The sequence below is a fragment of the Eublepharis macularius genome, chromosome 1 (assembly GCF_028583425.1).
Source record: "Eublepharis macularius isolate TG4126 chromosome 1, MPM_Emac_v1.0, whole genome shotgun sequence".
Classification (NCBI taxonomy): domain Eukaryota; kingdom Metazoa; phylum Chordata; class Lepidosauria; order Squamata; family Eublepharidae; genus Eublepharis; species Eublepharis macularius.
The window spans coordinates 203,193,496-203,211,334 of record NC_072790.1 but is presented as its reverse complement, the minus strand read 5'-3'; the positions used below and the strand labels follow the sequence as shown (position 1 = coordinate 203,211,334).

The 17,839-nt window shown below is 41.7% G+C and overlaps 1 protein-coding gene across 2 annotated transcripts in view; it reads left to right on the top strand.

Annotated features, from left to right (window-relative positions):
• Positions 1-6,651: 6,651 nt before the first annotated feature.
• Positions 6,652-17,839, top strand: part of LOC129333018 (phosphofurin acidic cluster sorting protein 1-like) — a 168,344-nt gene continuing 157,156 nt past the window's right edge. For both annotated transcript variants that reach the window (XM_054984320.1, XM_054984312.1), the window contains exon 1: positions 6,652-6,888. In XM_054984320.1, coding sequence (XP_054840295.1) covers positions 6,698-6,888 — 191 coding nt within the window. In that variant the 5' untranslated portion in view covers positions 6,652-6,697. The remainder of the gene's footprint in view (positions 6,889-17,839) is intronic.

Sequence of the window (17,839 nt, the reverse complement as noted above, 5' to 3'; positions counted from 1 at the left end):
CGCCTATGGGTAATAAGCCAGTGTGGTGTAGTATATTTGAATGCTGGGTGAAGACTAGAATTTTGATCCCCTCAGCCTTAAAGCTCATTGGCCACCAGCCCAGCCTGTTTCATCTGGTTCTTATTATGAGGACACAATAAAGAAGGGAGGGGACGGCCATGTTTACACACTGAACTTCTTAACACTTTGCATCGCAGTGTGGCATTACTTGCTATGGGAATCCCATAAACACCTCACAGCACTACACTGATGATTTTGCTCACCTTCCCCCATTTGTTCCAGTATTAACAGACGACTTATAAAGAACTTTTTACTTTGGGTTTTTTAAACATGGAATAACATATGCATGTGCGCTGTCAAGTCGAAACTGACTTAAGGTGACACCATCCAGGGGTTTTCAAGGCAAGAGGTGAGCAGAGGTGGTTTGCCAGTGCCTTCCTCTGCATAGTAGCCCCAGTTTTCCCTGGTGGTCTCACATCCAAGTACTGACCCTGCTTAGCTTCCGAGATCTGATGAGATCAGGCTATACTATACTGAACCACTCCTCCAACACAAGTATAACAACCATAAGTTAAACATTAAATGTATTGTTACTGTTCAGGTTGCCACTTTCTAGAGATCAGCTGTAATTCTGGGAGATCTCCAGCTACCACTTAGAGGCTGGCAACCCAACTTACTGTTGTAACAGTTAAGTTTCAACTAACCAGTTCTAGGGTGATCCAGTAAACATTTTTTTTACAGCAAGATATAAGTTTGATCAAATCTTGCATTTATTATAAGTAAATTACACTGGGTAGTATTAGGGAAAGACAACAAGGTATATTTAAAGGTGGAACCTTTAAGTAGATAAGGATAAAGGAAGCTGACAGATAAAGGCAGAAAATAGAACAGTTGTCCTCTGTTCAGTGTACTCCAGAGATGGAATCCATCTATTTCAGAAGTTTGTGATACCTATTTATTGTTATTTTGTATCATGTATTGTACTATACTAAAACCAAAAATGTTATTAAACATATACAAAATATAAACGTTTAAGAGACCTAGGACAGCAAGAGACACAACCTTGTCTATATATTTAATGGCTCAAGTCAAGCAATTAGGGATCATTTTAATATGTTTAAATATATAAGGCCTTGCATTTGAATAAACACATAACCTTTCCAATATTTATGGATACTACAGAACTCTGTTATTTTTGTAGCTGAATAGATCTTCTACCTTTTGAGTATTGGTTCTTTCCCCCATGGCTTTATAACAGAGCATGTTAGAAAATTGGAGTAAACACATCTCTAATGTTAAGTGTTTCCAACTTCCTCGAGCACCGAGAATTGCATAGCAACAAGGCTTAGTTTCCTGAAGTGCACTGAGGGACTCTTTTGTAATATATGCTTTATATACACACAAAGTATTTGTGAAGGAAAAAGGCAAAGTTGCTAAGCCTGCTTCAGATTCCAGGAAGGTGTCTACATGCTTCTTTTTCAACCAACTCACAGACATAAAACTCTCATTTGTCCTGTTTTTCTGACTACAAATTGTGAAGTGGCTCCAAACTTTGTGCATGCCCTTCACTGATCTGCATCAGTTGATGCTGTCGACAAAATCATAGTGATGAATCCATTCACAGATGTTCAATCTCACACAAAGGCATCTATCATCTGGGACAGCCCAATTATCCTGACACCACCTGAAGTAAAAATGCTCTTTGGATCAAGGGATAAAGCACAAGACGGAAAGCAAATGTGGCGTAAGAAGCATGAGTCAGACTCCAGCAGAATGAACTAATATATATAATATGGCATAAACATGTCTCAAGATGTCTGGATCAAAGCAGAGAATCAGCTGCTTAGAAATAGCACTGCTGTCATTCAGCCGCTTGGGCACTGGCTTCCACGCTACCTTTTCCAGGAGGAAGGAAAGGCTATCAAGTGCAGAAGTCTCCTGTCGGCAATCATATATTTTATGAGCCCTGAAGAGAGTTTACTAGAGGTTAGGAGTTCTGCTTAGATGAGCCTCCAGGCATCACGAAATCTGATGAGCGTATCTCATGAAGTCTGTCAACTACTGGGGGAGCTTCGTGAACTATATAAACCCTGACAGGGTTTTAAAAGGGCATACTAAACCCTAGTGCAGCTTGGAGCTGTTGCCTGTGTAAGTTGCCTGCAGGGTACGATATTTTCATTTAAAAGCAGCTGTTACTGATAAAGTATAATAATGTTTTAAAAGCTAAAAATCTCAGGGATGTAGATCAAGATAGGTAGCCATGTTAGTCTGTCTGTAGCAGTAGGAAAGGGCAAGAGTCCAGTTGAACCTACAAGACTAACAAAATTTGTGGTAGGGTATGAGCTTTTGTGAGTCACAGCTTACTTCTTCAGATACCAAGGTATACCAGGGATCATATATTGTAAAGTCCTCTGACAACAGTATTGTCAATAGATAGTGCTACACTTGGATCCGGAAGACCAGAGGTCTGGTTCTTCCTCTGCTAAGGATTCACTGTATGGCCACAACCAGTCACTGTCTTATCAGATCGATCTCTAAAATGGGTATTTATTTAATATTGTTTAAAATGGTTTTTCTACAAATATACAGAAGGCAGTATAGAAACATATATAGAAATAATTTGACAGTAAATGGGCATATGGTTTACATTTGACAATTTATTAAAGATTGACTTTGAGATTGATTGCACTGTCAAAAATTTCCAACATTTCCCTTTATTTTGTTATTTTATTTAAAGTATTTGTATCCCTCATATCCCATATTCAAAGTGGCTCATATTATTCCATTGTTTATTTATTTAAAAAATTTCTATGCTGCTTTTCCACCTAATTTAGGGTCCCCAAGGTAGCAAACATTAAAACATTTTAAACATTAAAAAGCATTTAACATATAAATAACAACATTCAATTTATACACCATCCTTCAGGACAACTTAACGCTCACTCAGAGCAGTTTACAAAATGTATTTTTATTATCCTCACAACAATCACCCTGTGAGGTGGGTGGGGCTGAGAGAGCTCCAGAGAGCTGTGACTAGCCTAAGGTCACCCAACTGGCTTCAAGCAGAGGAGTGGGGAACCAAACCTGGCTCTCCAGATTAGAGTCCTGCTGCTCTTAACTGCTACACCAAACTGGCTGTATTTAAAACAATTAAACATATAAACGTATAAAAAACACAAACAGGGAAGAGGGCTAATAAGAGTTAGTCAGGGAATGTCAAATAAAACCACCAAAGTCTTCACCTGCTGGCAGAAGACAACGATAGATGGAGACCGAGATATCTCACTAGGGAGGGAGTTTTAAAGTTTTGGTGCCATAACTGAGAAGACCTTTTCTCAGGTTGCCACCTGTCTAGCTTCAGATGGTGGGGGCAAACAAAGATGACTGTAGTGGTCGAGTAGGTTCATATGAGAGTAGGTGGTCCTTAAGGTATGCAAAGAAGCATCAAGTTGTATATGGCTTTGAAGGTCAATAATAACACTTTGAATTGGACCCATAAGTAAATTAGGAGCCAGTGTAGATGGATGAAGACTGAAGCAATATGATCCCTATAACCCACTCCAGTCAGCATTCTGACCACAGCATTCTGTTCTAGCAGGAGCTTCTGGGCAGTCTTCAAAGGCAGTCACATGCAGAGTGCACTGCAGTAATCTAGTCCAGACGCTACCAGGGCATGCTCCATAGTGATCCCAGCCTGGAAAGGTGGTCCAGAACGATAACTTGATGGATGGTATCAAAAGCTTATGAAAGGTCCATAAGAATTAACAGGGTCACATTCCCCTGTTCATCTCCCAGTGTAGGTCATCTACCAGGGCAACCAAGGCCATTTCAGTCTCATGACCAGGCCTGAAATTAGATTGGAACAAATCCAAACAATCTGCTTTATTCTGGAATCCCTGAAGTTGCCCAGCCACCACTCGTTCAATCAGCCTGTTCATTTGAGAATGGGTGATAATTATTCAACTCTCTTTGGTCCAGAGTAGGTTTCTTTAGGAGTGAATACATCACCAATCGCTTCGAGGCAGGGCCCATCACCCCTCTATCAAGGAGGCACTTATTGTCTCCCAGACCCAGTCTGCCACTATCTCCCTGGCAGGTAAGCAGCCAGTAGGGACAAGGGTCATACAAGCATACTTCAAAGAATCCTCAAGCTGAAAGGTATCCCACATCTCATACATAAATAAATAGTAAATAAATACAGTCCAATAAAACAATATACACAAAACACTAATACATAACAAGCAGTCCAAGTAACAGTACTTAGGATAAAATATCTTGACATTCTCTATAGGTTAAACACTTGTTTCAAGGGGAGGGACCATGGCTCAGTGGTAGAGCATCTGCTTGGTACACAGAAGGTTCTAGGTTCCACCCCCAGCACCTCCAGTTTATTATCAGGTAGTAAGTGATGTGAAAGACCCCTAGCTGAAATTCTGGAGAACTGCTGCCAGTTTAACCAGACAACGTTGACTTTGATGAACCAATGGCCGCATTCAGTATAAGGCAGCTTCATGTGTTCAAAAGGAATGTTTTGCAACCTGACAATTAGAGAAGCTTTCTTCCCTTCTCTGGAATGTAGGTTCCAGGAAGAGGGTGCCATTACTAAAAAAATCTGTTCTTTGCCTTCCTGGTTCTGATCTCATGGCAAGAAGGAACTGGAAGAATTGTTACTTATTTGATATCAGCATGCAAGTGGGCTCAGATCAGTAGTACTTTAGGGTCTTTGGCTGCGAAGCCAATGCAGTTGATGTAGCACAGTCTCTCTGTGTCTTCAAATGTGAAGGAATACTAGTAAATGCTGATCAAATTTCTGATACTTAAAGCAACATATATAGAGTTGTTACAAGACACAATCAATTCTGAATCAGACCTTAATTCTGATTATTGCCATCAACCACAATCACTTGCCAGTTATTTGCATACCAATGCTACAAGAAAAACTTAATTAGAATGTGAATTGAGGGTTTGAGAAGAGGCAGTCCACATTTCTTGGAAAGAGGAGGGATCCTTCTCTCTCTACACTCTATACATTCTGGAAAACAGTAGGGTAGAAAAATTGTAAGCAATTGAAAAAACAACCACACACAGAATACAAAATCAATTTATTACTTGTAGAGAAAATTAAGATATATGTATTTACTAAAACTTTGCCCCTCATCTGACATCTTGGATAGCTTTGTAGAGAAAAATGTAGGTTTCTTGTTGAAGGGCATGCTACCAAAATACAGAAACATAATGATGAGTTCATGCAATGCATTTATGTCCTGGAGATGTTGCTAATCAAATTTGCTCCTTTTTTAATGTTCCTGGTTCAATTTCCAGCTCCTCTAGTTCAAAAAAAAAAAGGATATGAAAGACCTGTACCTCAGATCCTAGAAAGCTCCTGATAGTCAGAGTAGACAACACTGATTCTGAGAGACAAATGATCTAAGTATAAGGCAATGAAGACTAAATTTTTACAATGCCTTCAGAAAATATTCAGGTTTGGACATTGTGTGAACTCACTCTTATTCAATGATTTTGGCACACTGAATTGATTTTTGCTGTGAGTGTGCTAAGGCATGTCTAAATCTGGACATGATGAGAAATTGAACGGATAGCAGAAGGAGGCGCATGATACATATTTCATGTAAATGAAGCAATGTCAAATAGCTCTAAAGAGTGAAAAGGTCATTGTAGTTCACATGCACTGCAGTTATAGTAGTGATTACTTAGCAGTAAGTCCAACTTTGTTGAATGTTTTTGACTATAGTCTTATAAGTGTGAGCACTGAACCAGATGGTAGTTATTCCTTAAAAACGAGCCAATGAACAATAAAAAACCATTCTGTGTAGTTAAGAACATCAATTGCCATCACATCTTTTCAAACAAAATTAAAAGCTTCACTTAGGGTAATAAACTGTATAAAGTTGGAATGAGAGTTATGAAAAAATCATTTTCAGTTGAATTTGTCTTGCCATTATCAAGTTAATAACAGCAAAATAATTTCCCCAGTTAATCCAACGCACTGATGCTAGGAAAACAACACATTTCCCCTATATATAAATCAAAACTGAGTCCTATGGTAACAAGGGGGAAAGAAAGACCAATCCAGAAATTAAATCTTACGCTGGATACCATACTGGACAAGCTAACGCAGCAGTAGGGTATTCGTAGTTTCTAAAAGTAATGTATCTAACCTGGATCCAAAGGCAACTTGACATTCCCATCACGTTTGAGTACAAGGATTTGTGATTGACTTTAATATATATAAATAACTTCCTATAGCGTCATCGATATTCATTATTATAACAATGTTAATTATTGCTATAGCCCAAAATAAAGCAGCAGCAAATAATAATAATAATAATAATAAATCGATGGATACCCCTTTATTGGACGAGCTTCGTGCCACTCAGCTCCTTTTTTTGCTCTTTAAGGGGCCCTCCCTCCCCTCGTTCTCCCTACCCGAGACCACACCCAGTGAAGCTTTCCCTTCAAAGCCTGCCTCTCGAGCTCCGATTGGCTCAGGTGCCGAGCCTAGTCCCGCCTCCCCACATCGGTTGGCCTGCAGGCGCCGCAAGTCTCTCCCCTCCGCTCGTCCTATTGGCTGGCAAGCTGCTGGCCCCACCCCGCCGGGCTGTGAGGCGGAGGTCGGGGTTGGGCCGAGGGTCCCGGCAGCCCCCCGCCTCTCCTCCCAGCGCAGGGTAGCGGCGCGATGGCGGCAGCAGCGGCGGCGGCGGGCTCTTTGGGGTCCGGGCCCGGGGGGGCTGCCGGCGTGGCTGGGCCCCTGACGGGTCCGTGTGGGGTAACGTCGGGGGTCTCTGGGGGGCTCGGGCCGGTCCCGGTGCCCATGAACCTCTTCGCCACCTGGGAGATCGATCGCTCGGCGCCCAGCTGCGTGCCCAGGTGAGGACGCGGGGCCGGGGTCGGCGGCAGCTAAACAGGTCTCGCCGTGCGGAATAGGGCGGGGGGAAGTCAGAGCGGGGAGCGTGAGAGGCGTGGGCAGAAGAGGGCCCGTTGCGTGGGCTCCGCTGGGCGAAGAATGTGGGTGTGTAGCCCTGGCATAGCACAGCACGGCATGGCGTTGAGAGTAGAATAACGGGAGGAGGTTGTCTGGCATCCGTGCAGTGAATGTGTGTGTGTGTGGAACTCATTGTACTCTGCTGAATTAGGAAGTGTGGTGGATGCTGATCTAGGGGTTTGGATTGAGGGTGGTTAGAGTACTAAAGAGCAGCATGCGTGTGTATGGCACAAGAACTGGAGTATACTGCTACGTGGACTGTGTAGTGTTTTTTTTCCCCTCTAAAAAAAATATCTGTGCTTTGATGGAACAAGTTTATATATGCATGTTTATGTGTGTATGTGGGAACAAAGAGAGGACTTTGTGTGTGTGTAAATGTATTTTAACTTGCTTTTCAGACAAAAAATTCTTCACATTAAGAATCAGAGTGCAGTGCTTGATATAATATGTACCTGACCATAGGTTGCAACTGGGAACCCTAGCGTTCTTTGGGGTTTTTGGATGCTTTATTTACTCCTTTTATATCCTGCCACGTTTTTTCCTTCGTGGTACTTAAAGTGGCATACAGAAAGTTCCTAGAGAGTCAGTCGGTCTTCCAGACTCTGATCAGATTGGCTTAAAATCACTGTATAATTTGCCCTCCAGCCATTCCCTGGACCTGCATGGATGGGTGGCATTATTGTTTGGGAAGAAGTATTTTGTGTTGTAAGATTTTTTTAAAAAGTTTTCAGGCAGCTGTGTGATTTTGAAGAGAGTGGGGGGTGTTGTGCTTTCTTTCAATGAATGTGGGAAATATGGGTTGACAATTGGTGTCTCCTGAATGGATGCTATGTGGCCCCCAACTACTAATCCCAGCAACAAGGCATGGATGTGAATATACAATTAACAATTAGATTTATCAGCTGTACATGGAGGGTGGGAGGGCATTGGCAAATACCCACTCCTTGTCCAAGTGGCCTTCTAGCAAACCCAGTTGTAGGCCAGAAGCCTATAAGGTTTTGAAAGACTTTAGGAGAGGTGTGTATGGTAAGGACCTTAGATCAGCAAGGCCGATTCCACACATTCCATTACTCCCTCGTTTTTGTTTTTTTCAGCCCAGTACTTCAAACTCTCTTTGCTTAGTTAGCTTCTTAAAAAGGCATCACTCCTGACCCAGGAAAGTGTATTGCTAGTGAACATCTGTGTCAGGATGAGGGGTGGGGGCTGTCGATGCATAAAATCCATCTGTTCACAAAGTTACTTGCACGCAGTTTATTCATTCACTTCTAATCATTAGTAGTTCACATCCTCTGTAAGTACCTTTTTCATATGCAAAGGGGCCTGATGGGTAAGTTAACTTGGGAAAGGAGTTTTATGAATGTGACTTGGTGGTTCTGTTGATAGTAAGAATAAAACATGATTAAGGCAACTGGGTACATTTTTTGTAGGCAGCTTTCAGCCTGATCTTGTGAGAATGAGCATGTCTGTTCTCAGCTAAATCCTATACTTAAAATGTGCCTAATTCTACTAAGAGAGCCTCAGAAGCAAACTTTCCTGAACATGCCATAAAGTTGCACGTACTGTGCAAAGCAACAGTATATGTGAATACGGTTACACAGATGGGCTCCACTTTGTAGCTAATGGCCACTTGCACCTCAGAGGGTTACAGGCTGTGTATACCTAGACTAGATAGACAAAAGGCTATAGGCTGAGGAGATGCACATACAAAAGCTCATTCTGAAATAATTTTTTAATCTTCAGTGTGATACTGGAGGAAATCCTATGTAGTTTTGCTACAGCAGACTAACACAACAGTCCATCTAGAATTGCATTTTATCTCTGTACCCCAGTTTGCCATGTTTGGTGGAATGAAAACACTCCTCCCGCCCCCAAAGGTTACTTGGTTCTCACAGGAAGTGCTTTGGAGTCTGAGTCCTGCACATAATTGTTGATTGTGTGAACTAGTTTTCAGAGATGGTGGTTTGGGGGAGGGTTGGGTAGAGGGATGAATATCTCAAGCTGATGAACAAGCATTAATACAAATACAAAAAAAGGGTATGTTACAGAAGCAAGCTGTTTCTGAAAAGGTTTGTGTATCCATGGGCTGTTTCGCGTTCCATGGCAACTGATGGGAACAGTCTCCAAGCAGAGAAATCATGACTTGGAATCTTGTTACTCTTAGCATTTGGTATTCTTTATACAGCTCATTGCTGTTTCTTTTCAAACAAACAAAAAAGTTTGCACCTTTCAGTACAGAAGAGGCTTGAGATCTCAAAGAGAAGTAAAACTAGGAATTTGTAGATCCCGAAGTTAGTCCAGGGTATTGTAGCTCTTATTTTTTTTTAAAAAAATGCTAGGAAATGTGTGAAAGCCAACATAAGAAGAAACCAAGTGCTTGTCCTGTAGTTCAAGTGATAATGGGCAGGAGGCTGCAGTTTGGTGGTTGTGAGAGGGATCCTCTTACATGCACAGTGTGATATTTAAAATTGTGTATTTTTAATCTTGATGTAAAGTGATTGCACCTGTATGAATTTATGGAAGGGGCTGTGGCTCAGTAAAGCATCTGCTTGGCAGGCAGAAGTTCCCAGATTCAATCTGTGGTATCTCTAGTTTAAAGCATTGGCTAATAAATGATGGGAATTGGGAAAGATCCCTGTCTGCTGATCTGAGTAGATGGTGCTGACATTGATGAACTGGTGGTCTGATTCAGTATAAGGCAGCTACATGCCTTAACATAAAAGTAACATGAACAATAAAATGCTACTGGAAGGGTGAATGCAGTTGCTTAACGCTGAGAAGAGGTGTGGGAAAATTTGCTATAATTGGTTCCTGGTAGCAGCATTTTACACTCATTTCTAATTGTCCTGGAAGATAGAAATACGTGAGGGCTTTGTGTTTGCTTTCCTGTCAGAACATGTCCTTAGACACTGGTAGGTATAAGTACCAGTCTGTTCTTGAGAAGATGGAGATCATTATTTACTTTCAACTTGGCATCCAAGTAGCTCTTCCACTTATGCCCTTTTAGATTTTGTGGATTTTGAGAGGGGTAGTGAAAACAGTTTACTTATTTGTTAGTTGGTGGGGTGGGGTCTTTGATGCTGGTACTGTTGGATGTGAATGACCAATCTCCTGTAGTCAACTCTCTGATTTTGTTTTAGCAGGTGCCCTTCCAGTGATCGGAATTAGCACACGCTGTGATGTTTGAGATACTGATACATTGGAACGTTTCAGGTTGCTTAGAAACAGGAGAGTAAAGAAGACCAAGGCGAAGTGAAGAGTGTCACTTTTCTGAGAAGGCATAACCCATGTGCTCAGTCTCAAAGCAGGGTTTGTGGGAGACAGCCAGTGTTAAATTGGTTACTGAAGCATACCCCAGAATACCTGTGTCTGCTTTCCCAGTGAGGCAAACACAATCACACACTTTTGCATTTACACAAGCAAGTGCAAGCACAATTCCTCTCCTTTCTACTCTCTTCCTGAACCTGTCCGTGTTTGAATTGTTGCTTGAAATCTGTGCACAGCAATTCTGAGAAAATGCCTATTAGGAACAAAAAGGAGAAGCAAATAAATGCCTGTTTCACTTGTTCTTTTCTTCTATGACCAGAAACTGTCTTGAGAAAAATATGGGCAGCTGTAAAGTTTGGATCTAATGCAAATGAAGTAGGGTCACAATGAACTGGAATTGTTAGGGGCTATGTACAAAGTGGACAACATTGGCCACATATGAACTACATTATAACTGAGACACATCACTGATTCATTGTGGAGGGGTGATAGTGGAGAGACAGAGCGAATGATTTGAATGCAGATTTCAATACCAGACATCTCCAGTTCTTGTCTGGAGTTGAGATGGTCACCTAGACAGCAATGTATGACGTTTAGCAGATTGAGAGAAACATTTTGTATGTGTGTGTATTTTGGGAAACCTTGTTTTTGTTGTTTTGTTTTGCTACTGCTGCAGCTAAAGTGAAAGGCACTATTATTATTTGATATGAGGAAAACAAAAGCGACCTTCCATATATCTTATTCTGCAGTCTGCAACTTGTCAGTGCTGGTAGAATTTTCCAGTGATGACCATTGTTGTAATACCTGGGCACCTGTCTCTCTTAGCAACAGGAAAGAGCTGTCAGTGTAGTACTGAGATTTAATAGCAACCACATTTAAAGAAGAAAAATCTGCCATTGTCTTGGACAGTATATTCTTCTGGCTTAAATAAGGGCAGTCAAGGAGGGTAGTTTAGTGGTTCTCTTACTTGCAGGTCATACCATTTTGTGCTGGAAATCTCTTCATGTTGTCCAAAGAAATAATATGGGCTCTTGCTTTAAATTTGGAGTGTTGCTGAATTTCCTCAATGGGCCCTATCTGTGCTTTTCTGGACACAGTTTTACTGTTCCAAACCCAGTACAGAATGATCAGTCACGCAACAAAAAACTACAGTGAAATGTTGGAACAAGATGTGATATGACTTTAGGAAGTCACGCTCACCCGTGGATTTCAAAAGAGCGTGGAAGGATAGCTTTCAGGGAGGGGCTGTGGCCAGCAAAGGCCATGCAGTCTGTGGACCATGGGGGGTTGTTCCATTATGGAGGCAGAAAGTTGCTGTCAACTGATTGCATGATTCTTTACTGTAGCTGCAAAATTGGAATCCCCTCCTCTTTGTAGAACTCAAAGCGAGTAAGAAGAATATATAGAAAGCAATGGTTTTTGTGGGTTTTCTGGGCTGTGTTGCCGTGGTCTTGGCATTGTAGTTCCTGACGTTTCGCCAGCAGCTGTGGCTGGCATCTTCAGAGGTGTAGCATCAAAAGACAGAGATCTCTCAGTGTCACAGACTCTCTGTCTTTTGGTGCTACACCTCTGAAGATGCCAGCCACAGCTGCTGGCGAAACGTCAGGAACTACAATGCCAAGACCACGGCAATACAGCCCGGAAAACCCACAACAACCATCGTTCTCCGGCCGTGAAAGTCTTCGACAATACAATATATAGAAAGCACTTTGTTCTTATTGGATCGCTCATTTCCAATTGTCCATGCTGATGAATAGTATAGCTTTCCTGTTGCCCTCAAACGTGTTCTCCCCTTCTCCTACTCTGGTGCTTCTTCTGGCCCTTCATCTTCTTAGTATCTTGCTAAGAATATGGCTCCAATGCCTGAACATAATATACCTGGTCAAAGACAGCAACACTTGCATTTATTTTATGCTGTAATATGATCCTGTCAGTATTTAGAGGCTGTTAATTAGCCACATACCCTCTAGGTAGCAAGTCAGATGTGGATCAAAATGACTTGAGTGTCACTTAAAGCAAAATGGGTAATGAAGGGCAGGGATAGAGAACCATCCTCCATCTATAGTAATCTGGTTAAATGTTACAGCTTGTCTGACTGAATGAGTTTACATCTTCAGTATTGTAGAAATAAAGAAGGATGAAGAACACTTTTCTCGAGGGCAAAAATATGATTCATGGACCTAGCAAAGACATTTTGCAAGTAGGATGAATGGGCTGAAGGTGAATACAGAATAACGGGAAACAGTATTGCATTATTTCCCATTTCTCATTCATGCCATTTATTTTGGAAACTTGTTCATTAAGCAACTGCAGTATAACGGCCACAGCATCATACTTAGACTGGGGCTGCCTTGGTTCAAATCCCCTCTCAACCACAAAGGTTACTGTAATAACTAACTGACATCAGCCTTAAGTCCTTGAACAAAGAATGGAATATCAAGTATTAGAAGACAGCAAGGCAGCTGGAGCCAGTGTGGTGTAATGGTCAGGGTGTTTAACAAGGATCTGGGAGACCCAGGCTCATAGCCTCACTCTGCCAGGAAGCTTGTTGGGGGCCCTGGAGCTTGTTGTTTTCTGAGCTTCTGCTACCTTGAAGGGTGATGGTGAGAATAAAAGAGAAGAGAGGAGAATGGTGTATACTGCTCTGCAGTCCTTGCAGGAAGGATGGAATAGAAATGTAGTACATAAATATCACTAAGGATTCCACACAGTCTCATTTTTCATATTTGCATCCCTGCCTCCCTCTGTAAAGGTTAGGGCTGTGAATATGGTGGTTATTCTATTGTATCTGTTGCATTTTATCCCATGCTTCCTCCAAGGAGCTCAGGCTGGCGCACACAGTTCTCTCCTCCTGTGTTATGGTTCCACAACAACCCTGTGAGGAGGGTTAGATTGAATGAAAGTGACTGGACAGGGCAACTCGGCAAGCTTATTGGCTGGATTTTTTTTTAAAGCTGGGTTTCCCAACAAGAAATCCAGCACTTTCTACCAAATCAAATTAATTTTCCTGGTGTGTTCTGCTACAGGCAATAAATTCCTTCCAAATTGGGATTAAAAATGGCAGAAGAGGGGACATGACTTGAAGCCAAAAAACTTGGAACCAGGAAGCTGAAAAACAGAAGAACCTAACCTTATGGTCTTTTTAGCAATGTTACTGGATGGGAGGGAATGTTGAGGGTAAAACTATCCAGTTTAAGAGATGAGAGGGGTTACATTGCTTTATTGAGCTCTTTGTTCTTGTTAAAGAAGATAATCCTTTATTCAGAAACAATTAAGCAGAAGGGGAGAAGAGTGATGGATGTTTGGATGACCTTCTGAACCCACATACATTCTTCAGCCATAGATTCAGGTCTTGTATAGCACTCTCAGAGTTTGAATAGACCAAAAGGGTTTAGCAGATATTTCCCCCTTACATTCTCCATCTTGTTCCCCTAGTCCAAAGGTTGAGGCTTCTGTCCACCCATCTCTGACCGCAATAAACCTATACAATCTGGAACATGATGTGGTTGAAACAGTATGAAAAATTAAAATAGGAAAGTTGATGCCCACTTTATTTAGAAATAGACAGTGGATTACAAAGAAGAGGCTTATATTTAGGGCTGTGTTTGTAGAACTGACCCAAAGCCAATTTGAAAATGAAAGTATGTCTCCTGCTCCCTCCTCACCCACCATAGAACGAGAGCTTCTTCCCAGTTGTGTTGGACTGCACCATGGGAGGTTGGATGAGTACCATGTTGATGGACCAATACTCCAGTGGGAAAAAAGTTGATTGATCCATGAGATTTGCCTTGATCACATGGTTGTGGTACATTCACGTATATTCTTTAGTGGTGTGGGATTGTACTATGGAGTGTAAAAGGGTGTGTGTGCTCAGAGCTCAGGCAGAGAGATGTGCCAAAGATGGACTTAGCAGCACCAGTAGCAGCCCTTAGAGAATAACACTGCAATCTAAGAGTACTTTCCTACAAGTAAGCCCTATTAGATGATGATCATCATCATAATCATAATAACTGCGCTTATATACCGCTCTTCTAGACAGATTAGTGGATCACCCAGAGTAGTGAACAAGTTAGTGTCATTATCCCCACAATACAGCTGGGGAGCTGAGGCTTTGATGAGTGGCTTACCCAAGGCCACCTACTGAGCTCATGGTAGTAAGTGCTGATTTGCAGCCAAACCACTTAACCACTGTGTTGAGTAAAATTCTGAATGCACCCTAAAAAAGGCTGTTTTAAAAAAAATTAACTGGGTGTAAAACTTGCATAACAAGGTAGGTAAAGTTACATTCCTGAATGGCTTTTATTAATTTTATAAAGCTCTCAAAACACATGACAGAATGGTTGCAGAGGCAGTGTGAACTTGGAGCCTTTATAGTCCTGGAATGCTCTGAAGTTCAGAAAGTAGAATTTGGCTTTGGCTGGCTATTCTCAAGTTTTATTTTCAAAATGGCAGAGTAAGCAGTACACATGTATGATGGGTGAATCTGGAATTGTGCAGAGCGGCTGTAGTATTTACATGTGCCTCCACATCTGCCTTGTCACTTGCTGTCTCATCCTTCCCTGTGCCCTTGATGCCTCTCCAACGTGTAGTACTCAAGCAAGCTTGGACATACGCAAAGGCACAGCAATAAACCAAGTTGTTAATAGTCTGGGAACCCTTGCAGTAACAAGCCAACGTTCTCCCAGAGGAAGGAATGTGCATTAAACCATTAAATTTGCTAGTAACTTGGAGTTTACGATGTAACCAGTAATGTTTCTTAAGGAAAGGATGGATGTAATACAGAAAGGGATTTTGCAATGAGTCCCACAGCAGAATGTGAGCCTGACTTCCTTGTGACTTTGCAGTTTGATTAACAGACAAATATTATTGATTCAAATGCTTGTTTAGCCCAGTCATACCACTTTGCCCATGTTTCAAGTGGTTGCCTGCCCCCTCTCCCCCTCTCCCTGCCCCCCCTCTCTCCCCCTCCCCCCCTCTCTTTGCTACGTAGTGGCCCATATATCAAACCCAACCCAATACATCCATGGGGGAGGAGGTGGTACACATATGAAGAGAGTTTGCAGACCATCACGGGGAAGGGTTACATGTCCCCCTCAGCAGGAGACTGGCAGAGTTCACTCAGTGCCCCAGCATCAGCCATATGCCCAGCAGAACATCTCTGTCTTACAGGTCCAGTGGAAAGATAGTGAATCCTGCTGGGCCCTGGTTTCTGCAGACAGAGTTCCACCAGGTAGGCGCCAGGACCAAAAAGGCCCTTGCCCTGGTCGAGGTCAGGCGAGCATCCTTGGGGCCAGGGACCACCAACAGTTGTTCCCTCCAGGGAACATATGATGAGAGGCAGTACTGCACATATGCTGGTTCCAGTTTGCTAAGAGCTTTATCGGTCAGAACCAACAACTTGAACCTAATCTGGAACTCTACTGGAGCCAGTGCAGCTGATACAGGATAGGTATTATATGTACCCTATATGGCACCCTCATAAGGACATGCACAGCTACATTCTGGACCTGTTGCAATTTCAAGATCAGATCCAAGAGTAGCCCTGTGTAGAGCGAGTTACAGTAGTCTAATCTGGAGGTGACCATGGCTTGGATCACTGTCGTTAGTTCATGGATCGAAAGGAAAGGGCACCCTGCCTGACCTGTCACAGATGGAAAAAAGCAGATCTGGCAACGAGTGATCTGGGCCTCCATTGAGGCCTCCATTTTTAAAAAGCCCCATGTGTATACTTATCCATGTGTCTGTCTCTTCCCAAGTTAACTCTCCTTTTTCAAACATGCAAACTTGGTCTAGACGGGGAAGCTTCTTTGGGATATTGTGGATGTTAGCCAGTTAGTGCTCTTAAAAATATTAAGTCTTACTTTGTTCTGATTTTAAGTGGAGGGGGAGATGAAAATGCCACTCTTTTTTGTTTGCAACTTTGTGGGTAAGTTTATCTGTGAACCTGGGAGATGTTGATAGGTGAAGGCCGGTTTATCCTTTTCAGTTTTATGTACAGTATAGTCTATTATCTCCTTTGCACAAAAATGCAATATAAATATAATTTAGACAAATAAGCAACAACAATACTGTGTTGCAGAGTAATATCTCGAGTGGGGAAGCATTCCTTTTAAAATAAGACATGTAGAAACTAAGAATTTCTTTGCGTATTTTAAAGCAACACTTTCACCACTAAGCCACAGAGCTGTAATTAAGATAGCTGTTTCTTCTCTCTTACAAGTTAACAGCCTTCGAACTAAGAATGGTCTCAAGTTTATTTATTCCTGGTGTAAAGTGAAAACCATGTATTCTAGCCGAATATCATTCATGATTGTCTTTTAAGACTCTTATTTAAAATGAATCTAATCAATCTTGACATAGGTAAATATACAGAGATCACAAATTATAGTTCTGTATGTAATAAAAATAAACAGATAAGCATAAGTATCATAATCCTTTATCCTATATATCTTAGATCTAAAAGATAAAATACAATTTTAAGGATCTCACTAAGGCACGTTCTGAAAGATTAGTTAATCTCATTCAAACCACGTCCTAAAGATTTAAGGGTCTTGGATATGGTAATCTAATTTAGGCTTAATGACATGAAATCCATATGACCATACCAAAATGCCCCAATTTGTCACTTCCAATGGCATGTCTTGAGTTCCTTTCTGAGCTATAGCATACCTTGCTCATGCAATAAATATACCAAACTTTGTTCTTGTTCAGAACAAGCTGTTGAGATTAATCTGAGCATCCATCTGACCATCTTATTCAAAAATGTACAACAAGAATTGAGCAGAGAAAAACATTGTCTTGCAAACATGAAAACTAAAGTAATTTATCAGACCTGCCTTCTTTGTTCAGCAATATTACTTTCAGATCAGGGTCTGCAATGACACTACATCCAATTCCTGAGCTGGTCCTGGATCCACTGGAACATCTCACCCATGACCATGTTCTGACAACCGTGGACTAAGAGGGAAGGACTAGGAGCCCTTTGTTTCTTGCCCTTGGACTGACGTCTTTGCACCTCTGGCCACAGCTAGGCTAAATATCTGCAGTAGAATGAGAATTAGGAGTTCAGCCCATATCTTATTCAGCAGGCAGACATGAACTTGAGATTTCCCTCCCCTGCTTATGCCCCTAGAGCCGGATCTTTAAAAAAGTTACTTTTGTTGTATCCAGTTGGAGAGGAGCCCATGCTTCCTTGCAGTGAATAAGGGGTGCTTTTGTTTTCTCTCAGTGGATAGAATAGGCATAAGGAAACACTCCCCAACTTCTACCCTTCAAGGGGGGAGCCAAGCTTATCTCCTCCATTTAAAGGCTGCTATGGGATAAATGGCTTTAGGATTGCAGGCTAGATAGGATGTTGAGTAAAAACATCACATTGAGCTAGACAAAATCAAACTCCAGCCTTAATATCAAAACTGCCAAGTAAGTCCAGCTTTTTAATTTGCTGCTGAGATTTAATTTGTAGTAGAGGAAAGAAACATTAATGAGAGACTATCTGGCTGATATATGCCCAGAATGCTCAGTTCAGACAGATTTAATTTGAAGCAGGCAAAATATGAAACTGAAAAATGGTAT